Here is a 20,249-nt window from a genome sequence, read left to right as displayed (position 1 = left end):
TGCGGTTCCATCCGCGCTGCCACCTGACCGCCCTCGCCCCGGGGTGGACTCGGGCCTCACCAGGGCTCCGGTCCCCGAGACCACCGTCTCCGCGCGCCCACAGGCACGTCTTCGGTTCCATCACCACCACCTCCTCCCGGGGGCCGCGCTCGGTCCCCTCCCCCTCCGTCCCCAGCCCACACGCGCGAGGCGTGCACATGCGAAGAACCCGGCGGGTCCAAAAGAAAAAGAGGGGCCCGGCTACTCGAGATTTTACGGGCGCACGTAGCTCAGGCCTCTGCGCCCTTGGGCTGGGACTGGGCGAGCGGCGGGAGGGGAGGCGGCTCGCGTCACCCCCGCCCCCGCCACGCCTGGTTCCTATAAATTGCGGCTGCAGCCTCCCCCTAGCGCTCTCTGCTCCCCTGTGCGTCAGACAGCCTCTCCTCCTCGCTGGGCCAGGTAAAGACAAGCCGGCGGGCGCCGCCAGGGCCGGGGACATTCCAAAGGGGCTGCGCGCGGGCCGGGGCGCAGCGGCGGGGTGAGGGCGCCCCGGGGTGCGGGGGGTGCGCCTCGGTGCGCTGGCCGAGGGGGACGTGCCGAGGCGCAGGGAGAGGATGGTGGCTAGGGGAGGGGGAGGGGGAGACGGGAGGAGGGACCCGCTCGCGCCCGCGCCCTGATGCTCATACTCCTTCCAGCAGCCACAACCCTGAGACACGATGGTGAAGGTCGGAGTGAACGGGTGAGTGAGGGCGCAGCAGGTCCTGCCCTGCCTCAGCCTCTGCAAGCGCTGGGGGACGTGGGGGATGGTCGGGCCCTCCCACCCCCAAGGAGAGCTCAAGGTCAGAGCTCGACCTCAGAGGACCTCTGTCCCCCACTTCCCATTGGTTGCACCACCTCCGCCCCAGATGAACAGGAGAGCCCTCCAGTCTGGGCCTTGGACCATTCCCTTAGCCCCCTCGCGGGGGTTTCTTTCTCTCCTTTCGCGCCCTGTGGGGTCACGTGCTGGGAGGAAGCCCCCTCCCCCCTCCTTGGCCCCACCTGGCCGCGCAGCGGGGATGCAGCAGGCGCAGCTCGCCGCCGAGCGGGCTCCTCTGCGGTCACCTCGCCGCCATGTTGCAATTGGGAAGGAAATGAATGAATCGCCGTTAGGAAACCTCCCTTACCTCCAGTCCTCCTCCCTCCCTGGCGATGACTAACTCTCCTGCCTCGCTGGGGTGGAGCCGCCTTTATTCGGTAAACCTGATGAGGCAAGACTTTCCCGAGCTGCTCTCCAAAGAGCTAGACCTCAGCACTCGGTCCACATTCGCCCTGACCTAAACCATCCTTGACCTGCCCGCAGAGGTGCCCTTGGAGAGGGTGCTTGGCCCAGCTGATTCTCTGGCGAATCAGAAACGTGGTTTGGGGGGCCTTTTGTGTCCCTTTTTCTCTTTTTCGGGGGAGGTGTGGTAGCTGTGGCTTAGAGCCATGTGAGGGCAGCTGAGTCATGGTAGCTAGAAATTTTCCGCCATAAAATGGCTCCTTGTAGCGCCAGCCCCTCTCCACACCAGCTCCCCTCCAAACTCCTCTCGCCCACGGCTGGAGCACACACAACCCTAAGGACCAGGCTGTAAAGGTCACTGGGAGGATTGGGTGTCTGAGAGCCTTGGGAACCCTGCCCTTCTCCCCATTCCATCTTCCGGAAACCAGATCCGGACTACCCCAATCTGGGGTTAAATATAGCACCTGACCTTTCTGCGCTGGGGGCCTGGCTGCTGCTATCTCCCCTCCTTCCCGGCATGGACACATCTGTGGCTCCTACTGCCTGATTTCTGCAGGAGCTAGGAAGGACAGGTAGCTTAGCAACTAGAACCCGGTTCTTAGGGGTTGAAACCGCTCCTCCCTTTTGTAGGAGGGGCTTAGGGAAGAGGTGGGCTTCCCCCCCATCCAGTTAACTTCCGACCTTTACTCTTGCCCTTTGAGCTTGGTGATGCTGAGTACACAGGTCTTTGCTCCGTAGGGGTGTGGCCTGAAGCTGGGCAGATAGGAGCAAGCATTGCCAGGGCGCAGAGGGGGTGATGAGTGCATGTTCCAGGCTGTGGGCGGCAGTAGGAGGGCCCTGCACTGTTGCTCGAAAGATTTCATTGCCTGGCGGGGAGGGGGGGTGTCCAAGGGGGGGAGGACATTTGTAAGACTTTAAACCAGGGGTCCTCAAACTTTTTAAACAGGGGGCCAGTTCACTGTCCCTCAGACCGTTGGAGGGCCGGACTATAGTTTAAAAAAAAAACTATGAACAAATTCCTATGCACACTGCACATATCTTATTTTGAAGTAAACAAAACGGGAACAAATACAATGGCCGTAGTTTGAGGGCCCCTGCTTTAAACAATGAAGAGAAGTAGAAATTAAAGATAACTCTGAACATTCGAAAACATTTATTTCAGAGGACTAGGGGTTGAGCACGTTTTGGGGCCTAATCACCTCTTGGACGAGATAGGAAAGCCTTTACTTTGTGGCCATGCTGTGGAGTCAGGGTGGCTGGCAGGATTGCTGGAGGAAGATAAATTAGACCTTCTGGGGCTTTCTGGTGGCAGGAAAGCACTATCTTCCTTTTGAAAGAGGACGAGTGGGCCACGGGCGACTTACAGGAGAATTCTCCGCTCCCTCCTCCTCATGCCTTCTCACCTCTTCATCCCTCAGATTTGGCCGCATTGGGCGCCTGGTCACCAGGGCTGCTTTTAACTCTGGCAAAGTGGATATTGTCGCCATCAATGACCCCTTCATTGACCTCAACTACATGGTGAGTGTTGCCTGTACGGCTGGGGTGGGAAGCGGAGGCTGGTGGATGTGCAGCCCCTTGAAGCCTGCACTTGCCCCTCCAGGTCTACATGTTCCAGTATGACTCTACTCACGGCAAGTTCAAGGGCACAGTCAAGGCTGAGAACGGGAAGCTGGTCATCAACGGGAAGTCCATCTCCATCTTCCAGGAGTGAGTGTGGAAGAACAGTAATAAGTTTGCTTTGGGGGAGGTGGTAGGATGGGGTGACCACCTTGGGTACATGGTACTCATGTCCCTGAGCTTTGTCCCGTCTGCCCTTGTAGGCGAGATCCCGCCAACATCAAATGGGGTGATGCTGGTGCCGAGTATGTTGTGGAGTCCACCGGTGTCTTCACTACCATGGAGAAGGCTGGGGTGAGTGGCAGGGAGGCTACAGATGGAGTTGGCATCATAAGAAGATGGGCGGGGGGCGGGGGGGGGGATGTGTTAGACCAAGAAAGGCTCAATGGGAAGCAGAGGCTGCTGGATATGCAGCCCCTTGTAACGCCTCCTCTGCTGCAGGCTCACTTGAAGGGCGGGGCCAAGAGGGTCATCATCTCTGCCCCTTCTGCGGACGCCCCCATGTTTGTGATGGGTGTGAACCATGACAAGTATGACAACTCCCTCAAGATTGTCAGGTGAGTGTGGCAGAAGGCCGTGGAGACGTGGTTGGGTAGTGAACGCTGCGGTTAGAGGAGGGTCACCTTTGCCCCTGACTGGCCTGCCTCTTTTCAGCAATGCCTCCTGCACCACCAACTGCTTGGCCCCCCTGGCCAAGGTCATCCATGACAACTTTGGCATCGTGGAGGGACTCATGGTAAGAGTGATGGGGAAAGTGACCTCATTGTTCATTTCTCACCCAGTATTGGGGGGGCGGGGGGGGCTGTGGAGAATTTGGGTTCCTGTGCATTAGCTCAGGTCACTGTATCCCTTTATTTCTCCTAAAGTTGAGGAGGGAGGTTGCAGGGTGGTGGTGAGCACTATGCAGGGCCCTCACTCTGTCCTCCACGTTTCCAGACCACAGTCCACGCCATCACCGCCACCCAGAAGACCGTGGATGGCCCCTCTGGGAAGCTGTGGCGTGATGGCCGAGGGGCTGCCCAGAACATCATCCCTGCTTCTACTGGCGCTGCCAAGGCTGTGGGCAAGGTCATCCCTGAGCTGAATGGGTGAGACTTTTTGCTGCTTTTCTGGACTGGAGCCTGGGGGAACCAGGAGCTGGTACTGACCCCACTTCCCTGTTCCTACAGGAAGCTCACTGGCATGGCCTTCCGCGTCCCCACCCCCAATGTGTCGGTGGTGGATCTGACTTGCCGTCTGGAGAAAGCTGTGAGTGTGGGCTGGAGCAGCTTGGGGCTGGGGGCTGGTCTTGGTAGAATGGTGGCAATGTTGGAACCTGAATAACCGTATCGTTTTTTTACCTTGTTAGGCCAAATACGATGATATCAAGAAGGTAGTGAAGCAGGCATCAGAGGGCCCCCTCAAGGGCATCCTGGGCTATACTGAGGACCAGGTACTGATAGGGCAGGGAGTTTGGGGTCCACAGCCCTGCTGACCAAGACGGGGTTCCCATACTTGGCCTTCTTTCCTCAGGTGGTCTCCTGCGACTTTAACAGTGACACCCACTCCTCCACCTTTGATGCTGGGGCTGGCATTGCCCTCAATGACCACTTTGTCAAGCTTGTTTCCTGGTATGTGGCTGGGGGTGGGACAATGCTCGAAAAACTGATTATGGGTCTGGCGCCCTCTAGTGCCTGGCTCAGAAAAATAACACCTCCCCCTTCTCCCCTTCCAGGTATGACAATGAATTCGGCTACAGCAACAGGGTGGTGGACCTTATGGTCCACATGGCCTCCAAGGAGTAAGAGTCCCCCGGACCACCAGCCCCAGCGAGAGGAAGAGAGGCCCTCCGCTGCTGGGGAGTCCCCACCCCAGATCGAACCCCTGACACACTGAGAATCTCCTGACCACCGTTTCCATCCCAGACCCCCGGAGAAGGGGAGGGGCCCAGGGAGCCCTGCTCTGTCGTGCACCATCAATAAAGTTCACTGCACCCAGCCAACTCTGCGTATTTATCTTATTTCAGGGTCTAGGGTGGAGGGGAAGGAACCGGGGCTGGGACTAAGGTGAAACAGTTCTTGTTCACAGTAGCAAAGGGTCTTGCTCACCCCAACCAGGCACAGCCTCGGCGGTGGATTGAGAGCTGGTGTGACCGAAGCATCCCTCACCCCCTTACCAAGTGTGTGCCTGGGCGTCACTGGGGAGGGACATCTATTCTCTGTTTCCCCTCCAAGGCCTCTGGGTGCTGTGTCCAGCACCCCCACTTCGAGGACAGACCTTTCCCTCGCCATACTCCAGCCCGATCTGTTAGAGCCTCACCTGGTACACAGCAAGGACCCTGGACTAAATCGGGGAAGGGTGGGTGAGGCACGTGGACACAGTGCCGGCCACCTGGGAGACCCTGGATTTGCCACGTGAGGCTTACTTAGGGCAAGTTACTTAGAACTTAATAACCGTCGGGTGCCTCTGCACCTGCTGTTGAAATGGCGATGAAACTAGCACATACTTCGCAGGATTGTGCAGCTGCCACCAGAAAGGGGTTCAATCAGTGACGCCAGGCATTCAATAAATACTCCAGTTTCATTCTTAATAAAGATTCCATTCACATGTCAGCTCGGCACAGCTCCCTGGCCGTTCGCTAAGGCCTCAATCCCGTCTCCCCAGTTCACATCTTCCTCGGCCTGTCGGTCTCTGTGTGACAGACACGGAGGAGGCACGTCCGCTGAGCGTGACACCGAGACCCTGAGCACGCACACACCTGTGCACACACACCTGTAGCTTCACCTCTGTCACTCAGCCATGGCTGGGAGACCAGAGCTTCCATCCTCCATGATACTGCACCCAGTCAGACCCAGAAGCCACTACACAAGGGGCACAGAGACCCCTTCAAAATGGCATTTCCATGAGGGAGGGGTCATGCCACGTCCTTACTGTCCACGGGCAGGTGACCGGAGCACTTGGACAACGGAGGGAGGACTTCGCGCCCTGTCCTGCCACACGGAGGGACCCCTCTCCCACTGCCTGTGTTGCACACGCCCGGGACGTCCAGCCTGACCCACTCGTACCAGTGCCTGGGCCAGTTAGCACCAGGACAGAATCAGACGTGAGCTGGCGCGAGGCCACGGGGGTGGGGGGATCTGACTATCACATTCCTTATTCGATGGAGAAGTTGTGGGGCCACAGTCGCACTGGCAGCATTTTAAAGATGGGGAGGAGCAGACGCCCACGCGTGAGGCCAGGAGAGCCCCAGCTGTGGCAGGAGTCGCCTGGGAAGGGCAGGCCAAGCCTTGCTCCAGACCCTAGAACCTGGAGAGGCCAAGGACGGAGGGAGGAAGCCCGAGGGAGGAGCGGCCCTGTCCCGGGGCCAGGCTTGGTGCAGCCGGGACAAAGGAAGTTCCCTTCTGCGAACCCCGACTCTGCGAGGAGGTGCGTTCCCATGGGGGGACCAGAGGCAGGTCCCTATCTCAGGGAGCTATCAGATGAGACGTCTCGATCGGAGTCCTCAGTCTCGCTAGGCGGCGGCGGCGGGTCGCTAAGCGGGACCGCAGGGAAAGCAGGAGACTTTCTAGAAAAGAACACCAGTTGTCACCTTGGGGCAGGCAGGACCCTGGTGAGGCTGGCACTCCCCCCCTCGGCCTCGTTCTCTGGCGAATGGCATCTCGGCTAGGGCAGGAGGACCACGGAGAGGGTGGGTGCCGGGCGAGGGAGTGGGGAGGGGACCGATGGGGGAGCCGGCCCTTCTTTATCTTGAGGACTTGGGGAGGCTCAGGGTTCAGAAATACTTGACGTAAAAGATGCGACCTGGGCCGAGTGCACTGACTGGGTGGCCTCCGCTTTCTGTCTGTCTGTAGAACTTTTGTGACGTTTTTTCCTTTTTTGTTGCGGTGTTACTAACATGGTCAAATGCACAAAGATGGCCTTGACTCTCGGTAAAAATCTACCTCGCACCCCTTCTGTTCCTGGTCAGTTTTTAGCTGCCTCTCACCAGGGGACCATCAGAGTGGGTGGCACTGGGAGGTTGCCGCTGCCCAGCCACGAATGGACATCCACTGGGCCACATTCCCCGTGACCTCCACTGAGAGCCCACGGCCAGCTGTGAGTCACTGTGAGGGTCTTTAGGGCTTGCCCGCCAAGGGGCTCCGTCCACGCACCCTTGGAGGAAGCATGAGGAAGGTGGGGGCGCCCTACGCTCTGGGGGAGGCCCTCACCGGTCCCCAGACTGGGTGATGAGCCGGCGGCAGGTCTCCATCTGCACGTCCAGGCCCCGCTTCATGCTGCACATCTCCATGTATTCATGCAGGTGCCGGTTCATGTCGTTCTTGGCCGTGGCGAGCTCCAGCTGTGGCAGGGACAGGCAGGGCCGTCAGGTCAGCAGGGACCCTGCTCCCAACCGCCAGGAAGCAAACGGGCCAAGAGCACCATGGGGCAGGGGGTCCAGGCAGCTTAGCTGAGGGCTCAGATTTAAAAATCAATCAGCCCTGGACGGTTTTGCTAAGTGGATAGAGCGTCAGCCTTCGAACTGAAAGGTCCCAGGGTCGACTCCAGTTAAGGATACATGCCCGGGTTGTGGGCTCGATCCTCCGTGGGGGACTTGCGGGAGGCAGCCAATCAATGATGCTCTCTCATCATGGATGTTTCTATCTCTCTCTCCCTCTTCCTTCCTCTCTGAAATCAATAAAAATATTAAAAAATATAAATAAATCAGACCCAGCCAACATGGCTCAGTGGTTGAGCATCGACCTATGAATCAGGAGGTCACGGTTCCATTCCCGGGTTGCGGGCTCAGTCCCTTGTGGGGGGCATGCAAGAGGCAGCCGATCAATGATTCTCTCTCATCATTGATGATTCTATCTCTCCCTCTCCCTTCTCTGAAATCAATAAAAATATATTTTAAAATAAAAATAAATTTGATCAAGGCGGAAGGCACTCAATATACTGTCATTCCTTCTAGTTTTTCAGACAGTCTTTGCCTACAGAGGAATGCGAAGGCATCTGCCCCAGGCTGCACTCTTTCCCCAGGCTGGCGGGAGCCTTGAGGAAAAATGTTCCCCGGCAGGAGGGAGGGGAGGGAAGCTCCTGAGAGGGGGGAGGGAGGGACTATCTGTAGGCGGCCTTACTCTCCGCCTGGGGTTCCTGCATGGCCTGGCTCACCCCTCCCTCCCTCCCCGCTAAACCGGGAACTCCTGTGAGGGCCGGGCCACAGCCTGACTCATCTCCTCAGGTGCGTGGCAGGTACCTGGATGGGAAATGAATTAACTGTGAAGTATCTACAAGACTCCTGCATAGAGGACACCTGTCCGCACTGGTGAAAAGGGTTCAATTCTCTTACCATCCATTTTCTCATTATTTTCTATTTTCTATTTATTTATTTACTTTTATCCTCCCCTGAGATTTTTATTTTATTTTACTTATTTTTTTATTTTTTATTTTTTTAAAATGTATTTTATTGATTTTTTACAGAGAGGAAGGGAGAGGGATAGAGACCCAGAAACATCAATGAGAGAGAAACATTGATCACCTGCCTCCTGCACGCCCCCCACTGGGGACATGCCCGCAACCAAGGTACATGCCCTTGATGGGACTTGAACCCGGGACCCTTGAGTCCTCAGGCCAACACTCTATCCACTGAGCCAAACCGGTTCTGGCTATTTTACTTATTGATTTGAGAGAGAGAGAGAGAGAGAGAGAGAGATCCAGTTGTTCTTACTTATGCACTCATTGGTTGATTTCTGTATGTGCCCTGACCAGGGATCAAACCTGCAACCTTAGGGTATTGGGACATGGCTCTAACCAACTGAGCCACCAGCCAGGGCCACTTTTACTTTATTTTCTCACTTGTAAGCCATGTCAGGGACTAACAGAAAGACCTGCTGCCAATACTGAACGTCCTTCTGGTGTAAAATGTATCCCAACGGAAGAAATGTTACATGTGAAAAAGCGTGGGGCTCCGAGTCCAGGAAATACGGCCTCCCTCCCAGAGCCCGATTCTGCGCCACAGGCAGAGCTGAGAGGTGGTGCAGAGGCGTAAGATCTGGGCCAGAGACAATCAGCTGCCTCTCTTTGTTTGGGGTACAAAGGGCAGGGCCTGAAGCAAGGCAGAAAGAAACTGCCTGGAGGTCATTTGCTTGACTGCCTGAGAGCAAAGAGAAAGGGCAGGAACGCAGCCGTGAATAATGTGGCCGTGAATAATGTGGCCGTGAATAATGTGGCCGTGAATAATGTGGCCGTGAATAATGTGGCCGGGCAGAGGAAACCACCCAGAACTAATCTGAGCTGGACAGAGGGCGGGAACTCGAAGAAGAAGTAAGTGGGTCACAGGCCGACGCAAGAGATGGTCAGGACGGTGACCTGGATGAGAGGGTGGCCTGGTGGGTGTGGCTGGAGCCGCCCTGGTTCCAGAGCTGGGGTTCCAGCTGGGGTCCCGCGAGCCAGAGGAGCAGGACTTGCCGACTGCTCCAGCCAGGGAGGGGTAGGATCGCCCGCTCTCTTCAGGGTGTGGGCAAAAGCAGGTTTACAGTCATTCTATGGAAGGTAATACAGTAACACCACAAGGATAAACCGTTTCTCGTACTCACAACTGTAAACCCGCTTTTGCCCACTGTATATTGTATCACCGATATATATTCTATCACAATACAAGGCTAGGACTGCCACCTGTTGTCGCTACATGTTTGTACGTCCCCCGTAATTCACACGATTCAAGCAGAGATGAGCCCAGTTTAGGAGAAATTCACAACAACCCACACTGAGACTCCGACTCCTGGGCAAGCGAGGGGTGGGCTAAGGCTGGGAACACGGGGAGCGAAGAAAGGAGGTGAGGGAGCAAGAACTCTTTCCCACCCTCCGCCCTGGGCCCCGGCTTGCCCATCCAATAATGGGACATGCCTCCATCTCACGGACCCTGAGAGATCAAAGGTCACAAAGATAAAGGGACCTGGGGCGGCCCCGATGGATCACCAGGAGCCACACTGCAAACAAAGCCCCCATTCCCTGGCTCCCTGACATCCCGATGGCATCCCACTGGGACAGCGGAGGAATCATCCCCATGGCATCCCACTGGGACAGCGGAGGAATCATCCCCATGGCATCCCACTGGGACAGCGGAGGAATCATCCCCATGGCATCCCACTGGGACAGCGGAGGAATTGGTGACTCAAAAACATCTTCAAAAGCATGTTTCCATTTAGGGTTTTCGTTTCCTTCTTTTCACATCAGGTTGTAAACTAAGCCCCTCTGGTCCAGGGAAGAAGCAGGCAGGATGCAGCCTGGCCCACTGCTCCGAGGCCCCTGCTGGTGGAGGTGCAGTGAGAACATCACACCTTAAACCCACACTCACAAGGGGGAGGGAGAACAGGGGGGACTCAGGCAGAGGAGGAGGTGACAGTGAGGGTGTAAAGGGGAACATGAGAGCCAGTTCTCCTCCCATCCCCTCGGCTGGCAGCATACCCCCAGCTGTGCCTGTGAACCTTAGCACGGCCCGGCCGGGGCTCAGGTGGTTGTGGTGTCCTGTGCACCAAAGGCTGCGGGTCTCATCCCCATCAGAGCACAGACCTAGGTCGTGAGTTCGAACGCTGGTCAGGGTGCATACGGTGCCTACAAGCAGCAACCAATCGACGTTTCTCTCTCACATCAATGTCTCCCTCTCTCCCCTTCTCTCTCATCACGTGAGGCTTAAAAAGAAACTAAAAACACTGAGCAGCCCCGGCCGGTGTGGCTCAGTGGATAGAGCATCAGCCTGCGGACTCAAGGCTCCCAGGTTCGATTCCGGTCAAGGGCACATGCCCGGGTTTCGGGCTCCATCCCCAGTAGGGGGCGTGCAGGAGGCAGCCAATCAATGATTCCCTTTCATCATTGATGTTTCTATCTCTTTCTTTCTTCCCTCCCTTCCTCTCTGAAATCAATAAAAATATATTTAAAAACAAAAACTAAAAACACTTAGCATTTGTCTGCCTGGGCAAAAAACAAAAGCAGGTTTCGCTTAGAGGAGCAGGACCATTTGGCGTGAGGCGGTAAGAGCGTCACCATGCCACGTGGGCTTGAAGAGGTGGAGAGTTACGGAAGTCCGCCGGCCTCATCCCCACGTCAGAGTCCGCCGGCCTCATCCCCAGCGTCAGAGACCGCCGGCCTCATCCCCACGTCAGTCTGCCGGCCTCATCCCCACGTCAGTCCGCCCGCCTCATCCCCACGTCAGTCTGCCGGGCTCATCCCCATGTCGGGCGCTCAGGAAAGGACCCCTCACCCGGGCAGGAGGCTCACAGGCATCACCTCAGCCTCTGCTCCCCGCAATCCCCTCCCTCCCAGGTGCCCCAAGTCCTTCCTGGAGCCCCTCCTGGCCTAGAGTTTAAGTGAAAGCACCAGCTCCCCTGCCACCTCTAGAAGGTTCCTCAGGCCGGGGAGTAGGAATAGAGATCCCTCCATTAGCTCAAAGGCTGAGCTGAAGAAGCGGCCAAGTCAAGCCCACCTGAGTGGGTTCCCCTGACTAATACTAACTACCACAGGGCACGCTTCCTAGCAGAGCGACACTGCCTGCGCTCCAAGGTGTGTTATTTCATTTCGTCTTCAAGCAACCCTATGAGGGGGGTATTATTAAGATTCCTATTCTATCTAATAAAGAGGGGATATGCTAATTGACCCTCACGCTGTTCCAAAGATGGCAGCACCCACAGCCAATAAGGAGGGAATATGCTAATGGACTGTCACACCCTCAAAGATGGCGGCACCCACAGCCAATGAGGAGGGAATATGCTAATGGACTGCCCTGCCCTCAAAGATGGCGGCACCCACAGGGAATATGCTAATTGACTGTCACACCCTCAAAGATGGCAGTGCCCAGTCCCCTCAGTCCCGCCAGGGTGGCAGGCATGTGCCTGCCTCCAGAGTCCCCCAGTCCCCTCAGCTCCCCAGCTGCCCAGGGCCGCCCGAGGCTCAGGTAACCAGGGCTGGCCGAGGCTTGTGCTGCCGGCAGTGGCAGCAGCAGAGGTGTGATGGGGCATTGCCTTCCCCTGATCGCCGGGTCACCTCCCGCCCCTGAGGGCTCCCAGACTGTGAGAGGGGGCAGGCCAGGCTGAGGGACCCCCCCCTCCCGTGCATGAATTTTCATGCACCGGGCCTCTAGTTTTATAAATACAGAAACAGGCTTTAAAGAGACTAAGAAGGCTGTTGAAAGTTGGAGTAGTAACAAGTGAGAGAGCTGAGACTTGAACCCATCTGTCTGCCTCCCTCCTGAGGTCTTAAGAACCCACCAAAGGTTCAACAGCTGGACGCTCACACCTCCCCGCAAAGGAAAGGGAGGCCTGGTGTCTGGGTTCGCAGGATGGGACCACGCTACCTGCAGCCCCGCCCACACCCACAAGGAGCCTGCGCTGCTCGGCCTCCACTCGCGTCCTTACCTCTATCTGGTCAATGGTTTCCTGATACTCCTTCTCCCGGGTTTTGAACAGGGACTCGGTATCTTTAATCACCTTCTCCAAACTGTCTTCCTGCTGCTGGAGAAGCAAGGGAAGCAAGGGTGGGGGAGGGGCAAAGGGAAGGGATGGGACCAGGCGGGAGGGGGGTTCATTTCACGGGGCCAAGGATGGAGAGAGAAAGTCAGGTTAAAGGAAACTGACAGTCGTGAAAAAAGGAAAAGGGTCAAGAAGAAGGGGAGAAGCAGGTGAAGGATGATGGCCACAGAGGGGAAGCAGAGCGAGGAGAGGCGGAAGGCAGCGGGGGAGGGGAGATGGCAGTGAGCTGGAGGGGCAGGACTGGGGGGCCCTGAGGCCGGGAGGGGAGGTTACCTCTCCCTGGGCCTCTGCGGCTGCCATGGCATAGCCTGAGAAATCCTCCCACAGCAGCAGGGTCTCCTCAGTCTCCTCCCAAGTCAGGCTGTCACAGTCGTCCTCAAAATCATACTCCCTCCTAGAGACAGGGAGCCTGCGTGTCAGGGGGGGCTCCGGCCTCGGGCTGCGGGGCTGCGGGGCTGGGGGGCCTGCGGGACTCACAGCTGGTTGAGCATGCGCTGCATCTCCTCGTTGATGCTGAGGGCTGTGCTCTCCTCCTCATCCCCCTGGGGCTGGCGGGGCCCGTCACTCTCCGACAGGGAGGGGTCCTCCTCGGTGGCAGCCTTGCGCTCCCGCTTCCGCCCCCCCATGGATGGGACCTTAATGGGAGACAAGTGCAGAGACTACAGAGCCGAGGCCGGGTGCATGAGGGGAAAGGGCGGCAGGAGGAGAAGCGGGGACCAGCGGGGGAGGGGGGGAGCGGACAGAGAGAGAGAAGACACAGTTACAATGACAGGAACAGGACGCCAGTCACCAAGGGACAGGCACACAGACACGACGGGCACAGGGCTGCGACCGAGGGAGAAACAGAGGAAACACGGAAAACAGCGGTGAGGGGAGGGGGACAGGGCTTGTCGTGGCCACGTGAGGATGTGCACAATGGCTAATGAGGATTTTTTTCCTAAAAAAAGGGTCTTTCTAATGAAATGACTGAACAAAAAAAGCAAGTTTTAGGTTGCAAAGAGGAGGATACAGTGTTCACAAAGGAGAACCTAAGCCGCATATCCAGATCTGGAAGCCGGAAGAAGGGAGAGAGAGAGAGAGAGAGAGAGAGGAGGCAGAGAGGAAGAGAGAAAAGGGGGGAGGGCAGGGACACTGAAAGGGAGGAGTCTGCGCGGAGAAGCCCAGCAGGTCAGGACCGATGGCCAAGGCCTGGGTACTTTAGAAACAGGGGCTGGGACGTTAATAAGCTGCGTGAGAGCAAAACTAACCAGTTTCTTCTGTGGAGAAAGCCAGAGAAGATGAGAGGAAGAGAGAGGAGAGGAGGCAGACAGAGGAGAGAGGGGAGAGACGGGTTAGAGACAGCTTCCAAAAGCTGCTCCTGACCCCCCAGCCAGTCCCCCGGGGGCCCCTGGGTGCCAAGATGTGTCCCCCCGAGGAGGAGGAGGAGGATGGGCGGCAATGAGGGAAGGCTCTTCGCCAGCCCAACCCTCCCCTGAGGCCCTCGGGTGGGCGTGGAGGTGTGGGCGGGGCCCTCACCTGGAACATCTGGATCATGTCCTCACAGTTGCGCTGCTGAGCCACATCGCAGAGCTTGGCGGTGATGTCGATGCGGCGGCAGATGTCCATGTCCACCTTCATGGCCTTCTCCTGGATCTTCGTGTCCAGCTCAGTCAGGTTCTGTCCGGGGAACACGGGGAACGGTGAGGAGGCAACCAGCACATCCTCCTCATCCGTCTGGTCACACGTCACCACCGCCGCCCGCACGAAGCCATCGCCAGCTCCTCCAGCAGCATGCGTCCCTCTGGGGGCCCTCCACCCAGCACTCGGCCCAGGCACTGACTTCTCCTGCAACTGGCCCCCTGCCGCATGGGGAGCCCCTGGAGGGCGTGGCCCAGAGCCTGGGATATGTGGGGGGTCCCTCTTGGCACGTATGTTCCCAGAGAGAAAGAGAGACTACTGGGCGTTAGGAGAGTGGAGAGCCAGTGCATAAGGATAACAACGGCTAACACTTATTTGGCGCTAAGTATGTGCTAGCCCTGTCCTCGGCGTCATGTCATCCTCGTTCTGCAAAGCACACGCCTTTATTTCCCCTCCAGCGAGGAGGGAGGCAGGGTGGCTGAGGAATTCGCCCGCGGCCACACGGCTGGCGAGGGGCAGGGCTGGGGCCCCTGCTCTTCGCTTCCTGCAGAACAAGCTTGGCGACAACGGAGGCGCACTGCCTCTCCCACACGGGCTGCGGGCTGCGTTCCTTCTTTTTCTCCCGAAGCAGCACCGGGTGGCAAAGGGAAAAAACGGAAGCAGAGCAAAGTGGGGGGGAGGGGTGGTGGAGCGGAAACCAACAGGCCACACCTAGCAGGGCTGCTGGCCTGGCTTCGGCAGCCTGGTTGGACAGCCTGGTGGTAAGCCCGCCGGGGAAGAGGGTGAGGGGTGTGCTGGCTGCACTCACGTTGCTCATCAGCCCTTTGAAGACCACTAGCTCAGCTTTCAACTGCTGCACCTTCAGCGCCAGCTCCTCCTGGCAGGCGTCAGCCTCCTGGGCTTCCTACGGCCAACAGAAACCCTGGCGTCAGTGGGACTGCCAGTGTGGGAGGAAGGTCAAGACGGGGAAGGAGGGACCGGGAGCCGGCTCCAGGACCGAGGGGCACAGCGGGGGACTGAGGGAGGCCCAGGCGGTGGGGCGCCCTCACCTCCTGGAGCTCATGCACTCGCTCTTGCAGCTGCATCCGCACCGTGTACTCCTCTTCCCACCTGGCAGACAGGAAGAAGGCAAGAGCATAGGGGCGGAGTCCCTCCCTGCCCCTAGCTCCCTGCTCCCCACGTGTCTGGCTCAGGCCTCAGCCCCTGGGTCCGGTTCCCTAGATGAGGAGGAGCTGTGGACAGGAATGCCTGGCGGGCTGGGCGGTGGCCGGCTGCAGCTGTCGGGCGGCTCCACGCTTCCTGGCCAAAGCCGAGTACACCAGCTGCCTTCCCGGCACCTCCAGGCCACACACCAGTGATTATATCTAAGAGCAACTGCAGTTGCTCTGGTCCTTCACATGCCCGTCCCATTCAGGCCCCGGCCCAACCAGCTGTCCGCTGGCCTCATCCCCCACGTCCTGCCCACACCAGACCACAGGCCCACCCGGCCCAGTCTCCCACCTTCAGCGGCACAGATCCGGTCTCCCGCCTCCTGCCTGCACCAGAACAGAGCTCCTCTAGCCTGCTGCCCTGCCTCGCACGGGACCATTTAACCCTGTAAAAGCAGCTGCAGGACACACACCGCGTCAACAGAGGAGACACTCAGTCCATCCCCGCACGCCCGAAAAACTGCCCACCCAGTCCCCGCTAAGTGAGCTGGAGGGGGGTGACAGTGGAAGGAGACTGGGGCTACTGAGCACCCAAACCCAGAGGGAAGGGACCCTGGAGTACGAAAAAGTGTCTCGAGTTAGTGGGTGAGAACCACAGGTGGCAGCTCCTGGGGGGCAGGATTCGGAGACTAAGCCCACCAGAGGCGACCAACACTCTCGCCACAGGCAGGGTCTCTGTCCAGGACCAGGCTTCTCACACAGGGTGGTCCCCGGGAAGCCAGCGCCTGGTCCCCTACATCACTGAGACGGAAGGCTGCCGTGGGGGCAACACCGCGCCCTGCGAGGCTGGCTGGAATAGCGGGGCTTCTCGGACCCCACTCACATAGCCTATCGCTTCTTGCTGTGTTCTTTAATATATTTTTATTGATTTCAAAGAGGAAGGGAGAGGGAGAGAGAGATAGAAACATCAATGATGAGAGGGAATCATTGATCGGCTGCCTCCTGCACGCCCCCCAACCAGGGACTGAGCCCACAATCCCGGCATGTGCCCTTGACCGGAATCGAACCCAGGACCCTTCAGTCCTCAGGCCGATACTCTGTCCACTGAGCCAAACCGGCTAGGGCCTTGCCACATTCTGGGAAGACTTCTTCCGGTCTGAGAAAGGAGGGGAACTGCACTGAGAGAAACTTCAGTATAAGAAAGGTGGTTCAGGAGTAGCAAAGGGGACAGTAAGAAAATGAAAACCCGAGAGAACGTATTCTGTAGCCATGGGATTCAATCCTTCCTCCACCTTTTTCCCATCTCGCCCTCGCACTGTTCCCTGGCTCCCCCTCCAGTCGCGCCTGGCTCTCATGTTCCGCACTCACATCCGCACTGCAGTATTCCTAAGAATAACTTCTACAACACCAAGGCTGCCCCTCCCAGCTGGGCAGGGAGAAGGCAGCCAGCCCAGCCGCCACCCTGCCAGCCACCACCCTGCTGGCTCAGCATGCAGCCCAGACAGGGCACAGCCTTTTTGGTTCCCTGCTGCCCCGTCCTTCCCCTTATATATTGTCTTCTACAAGATCCTTATCTTTCCTGGCCTTGTTTTCTTCATCTATAACATAAAGGCTTGGGAAGTGGTACCCTCGGGCCCCGAGTCCCTGGAGGAAGAAGGCAAGACTGACAACGGGACATTAACCCTGGACACCATGCATCAGGAAGGGGGGGAAGCATTGTTTGATAGCGAATTCAACAAATTCAGGTAGAAACTTAAGGAAGTTATGTAAGGATTACGGTTAATAAAATCGTACAGGGTAAAAAAAAAAAAAAAAAAAAAATCGTGGAAGCTCACTAGAATTCTATTTACACTCCAGTCAGACTTTTCCACAAATAGGTTCATTTTGACCTCCGTTCAAATCTGTCCTAAGGACGTTCCCTTAATATGTAGGATTTGAGCAATTTCTGTGTATTCTGTTTACCAACCCCCTCTCTGCCAGATAAACGGTATCCCTGAGTCAAGCGAGGAAGCGGGGGCCATTCCTATGGGGGGGAGGAAACTGAGGCCAGGAAAGAGAACCCTCCCCGCCCCCGCCCCCGCCCCCCCCCCCCCCCCCGCAAGGTCACACAAGGAAGGGGAACTGAAAGCAGGAGGCTCCAGCTCCCTCCCAGTTCAGTGTTCAAGCTCTGGCCAGGCCTTGAGGGCTACAGACAGGAGCTACAGTGTTGCTATAAAGAGAACAGAATGAGGGCAGGGGATCTGGGGGGGAAGGATGAGTAACTGCCAGTGTCAGTACCATACAGCTCTAGCTGCGGGGCCCTCTGCACAGCAGCCTGCTGCAGAGTGATGAGCTCATCAGTCCCCAAGGAATAACTCTTTGCTGCCTGGACAGCTGGACCAAGGACAGACACTCTTTCAGTTAAAAAAAACATGGCCCTAAGAACAGCAGTTGTTCCTGTGGTTGTAGATGGATTCCAAAACTGTCCCGTGTTGCACTGCTCACTGTGTTAATGAACTCCGGCTGGGGCTGCAGCAAGGGCAGGCTGGGTCTGGGTGGCATCTGAACGATTAGGATAACCGGGATTCCTAAAGACACTCATAACATGGCCCACAACTAAGGAAGCCAGTATGAGGACAAAACTCAGCCTCAGAAAGCATGCTGATCTGTGACTGGCTAGACTCCGGCAGATTACAGATGCCTGAAGGTCGTCCCTGGGTAACTTCCCAGAACATTCAGCCAATCCCCATCAGACAAATCTCTGCTGTTCAGCTGCAAGGGTAATTCCCGGGCCTGCCCACTAGGGGTCAGAGTAGCTAATTAGGAGGTTCCACCTGAAGGCCCCCAAACCAAAGTCAGTCACCTTCCTCCTTGACCATGGCATCAGGCTGGCTGCCCTAGTGCTCCTGTCCCAACAGCCTGCTTATCAACCCTCTAAGGCAGCCACATGGCACGCAGCCAGCACTCTAGCATGCCATCCCTTCACCTGGCCTTTTGTGCTACCCTGCCAGGTTCCCCGCAAAAAGCCAAATCTTCATCCTCAGAAGGTACCGAGCCTGGCCCCAGCTGCTGTATACTCACAGGGAGTGTCCACATTCCCAACTTTCTCCTCCCGGCTCCTCTGCTGACTGTTCTCCGTGCCTCCGCCCTGGCTCTGCACTTTCAGATTCCCCATCTCCCACTAGCCCTACCACTACCACTCCCTCCCCTTTCCCTAGGGAACGCCCATGACTCTTGCCCCATGTTTTTGACCTCCTCCAAGCAATGCCCTGCTGTCCCTGAGCCTTTAACCAGCGCAGGGACCCAGCCTCCATTCCCAGCACTGCTTGGGAAGCTCTGGGCAGGGGCAGGATCACCCACCGGACCCGGCAGCCCTCCCTGGCCACTCCCTTCTAATTTCACATTAGACTTCCAAACTGAAGCTGCTGCCTCTTCTTTCCATCCGTATGTGGAGCTTATATCACAAAACCACCCGAGGGCTGAGACTGATGGGGATAAGCAGTACCCCAGATGTGCCTTCGCAGACCCCTGTCCCTTTCACACCTCACGAAACCCCAGGTACACCCTCCTCCAAACACTGCAGCCTAGAGGAGACAGGCAGACAGACAAGTCAGAAGAAATCGATGAACTCCCCTCAGTATCCCGCTCCCGGGCTCCTTCTTGTCACGGGTCTGACTTCTGCATTTTCTTGTGGATCATCTTCCGGGAGCCAATGCCACCCAGCCACTCCCGAGCTCCTCCTTACACAGCAGCAACTTACTCTGGTGTTAGTCCTCCCTGGTTCTGTGGCCCCAGCTGCCCTCCTCCCCGCACCTCGCCCTGGCCCGAGTGTGGCAGGACCCTAAGCCAGCCCCCGCCTGCCACCCCCGCCGGCCGGCCGGTCCCCATCCCTACCTCCGCTTGTACTCGTCCCGCTCGCGCTTCACCTTGGCCAGCACGTTGTAGAGGGCGCGGATCTCGGGGGTGATGGTGTCGATCTGGACGCCCACCCCGTCGGGGTGCACCCACGACAGGCCAGGCCCCTGCACCAGCATAGGCTCCAGTCCCGGGCCGAGCCGGCGGGCGTGGGAGAAGGACCAGATGGTGCCGGGCATGAAGCGGGCGGACGAGGAGAAGGCGGCGGAGGTGGAGGCGGAGGGCGAGGAGTGGCAGGCGGCGGCGGCGGGCGCGAGGGGGCCGGCGGGCGAGCGCGCGGGCGAGCCCAGCACCCGCGCCGACGGGGTGCAGACAGCGGCCGGCCGGGCGCCCAGGGGCAGCCCCAGGGGCCGGATGGGGCTGACGAAGCCGGTCTGCACGGCCTGGTCGCGGCGCGCCGGGCCCCGCCGGCCCTGCTTGCCCTCCTCCAGCGCCTGCTGCAGCTGCTTCTCCAGCAGCCGGTTGCGGCGCTCCAGCTCGTGCACCTTGGCCAGGAAGCAGCGGAAACGGAGGTTCAGGGTCTTGAGCACGTTGATGTTGGAGCCCAGGTCGTTGCGGAGGGCCATGGCGGCGGGGGGCGCGGGGCCCGGCCCGGGCGGCGAGTAGGCAGCCGGGCCCGGAGGGGCGCGCGGCGACGGGGACGCGTCCCCACCCCCCGCGAAGCGGTCGCCTCCCAGAGGGTCCCCCGGCGGCCCGGCCAGGCCCTGCTGCTCCTGCTGTAGGAGGAAGAGGTTGGGCCCGAATAACGGATTCATGGCTGCGCCTTCTGCTGGGAGATGGAGCCCGGTGCAGGGGCAGGGATGCAGGGCGAGGGAGAAGGGCCAATGAGGCGCCCGGGGGATGCAGGACAGCCAATCAAACGGCTCGGCAGGAAGGGCAGAGGTCAAGGGGGCGGGGGAGGGCGCAGAGGAAGCCAATGAAAGGCTCAATCTGGGGTTGGCACCTCAACTTTTGCGGGTCTGAGGCAGAGCCCAGAGCTGAGCAGAGCACGAGCCAGCGCTTCTCTGAGCGCCAGACCCGCCAGACCCGCCTGTGCCCAGATCCCAGCCAGGGTGGCCGAAACCCCAACCCTCCAGTCCGCCATGGGTCCTGGTGTCAGGAAGTCCATCTCCCCACACCCCTATCACCCTCCTCTCCCCAACACCCTATCTCCAACTCCTGCGCTCTCCTTTCCGGGTCCCTGGAGTCCCAGGGGTCCCAGGAACCTAACACTGACCTGATTTCCGTGTACCACTGTCCACTCTTAGGAGGATA

General features: G+C 58.3%; 2 protein-coding genes across 15 annotated transcripts; one reads left to right on the top strand and one right to left on the bottom strand.

Annotated features, from left to right (window-relative positions):
• The first annotated feature begins 309 nt into the window (after nt 1-309).
• On the top strand, nt 310-4,835 carry GAPDH (glyceraldehyde-3-phosphate dehydrogenase). 2 transcript variants are annotated; one of them, XM_036296637.1, is made up of 12 exons: nt 310-438; nt 675-718; nt 2,656-2,755; nt 2,838-2,944; nt 3,058-3,148; nt 3,296-3,411; nt 3,509-3,590; nt 3,791-3,942; nt 4,024-4,102; nt 4,203-4,286; nt 4,367-4,464; nt 4,569-4,835. In XM_036296637.1, the coding sequence occupies exons 2-12, from the start codon at nt 696-698 to the stop codon at nt 4,636-4,638; spliced, it is 1,002 nt and encodes a 333-aa protein (XP_036152530.1). In that variant the 5' UTR covers nt 310-438; nt 675-695; the 3' UTR covers nt 4,639-4,835. The 2 variants fall into 2 exon arrangements, with proteins under 2 accessions (XP_036152530.1, XP_036152531.1); XM_036296638.1 differs by having other exon boundaries at nt 335-438; nt 678-718.
• Nucleotides 4,836-5,394: 559 nt separating this feature from the next.
• IFFO1 (intermediate filament family orphan 1) lies at nt 5,395-19,803 on the bottom strand. 13 transcript variants are annotated; one of them, XM_036296624.1, is made up of 10 exons: nt 18,975-19,797; nt 15,003-15,063; nt 14,762-14,857; nt 13,852-13,992; nt 13,584-13,592; nt 12,814-12,995; nt 12,610-12,730; nt 12,223-12,315; nt 7,042-7,172; nt 5,395-6,398 (listed from the first exon to the last, which is right to left on the bottom strand). In XM_036296624.1, the coding sequence occupies exons 1-10, from the start codon at nt 19,748-19,750 to the stop codon at nt 6,293-6,295; spliced, it is 1,716 nt and encodes a 571-aa protein (XP_036152517.1). In that variant the 5' UTR covers nt 19,751-19,797; the 3' UTR covers nt 5,395-6,292. The 13 variants fall into 13 exon arrangements, with proteins under 13 accessions (XP_036152517.1, XP_036152521.1, XP_036152520.1 ...); XM_036296628.1 differs by having other exon boundaries at nt 12,814-12,971; nt 13,584-13,589; nt 18,975-19,796; XM_036296627.1 differs by having other exon boundaries at nt 12,814-12,971; nt 18,975-19,794.
• Between the last annotated feature and the right edge of the window lie 446 nt (nt 19,804-20,249).

The sequence above is a fragment of the Myotis myotis genome, unplaced genomic scaffold (genome assembly GCF_014108235.1).
Source record: "Myotis myotis isolate mMyoMyo1 unplaced genomic scaffold, mMyoMyo1.p scaffold_m19_p_3, whole genome shotgun sequence".
Taxonomy (NCBI): Eukaryota; Metazoa; Chordata; class Mammalia; order Chiroptera; family Vespertilionidae; genus Myotis; species Myotis myotis.
Note: the sequence above shows the minus strand (reverse complement) of the source record. Positions and strands in the feature narration are given on the sequence as shown.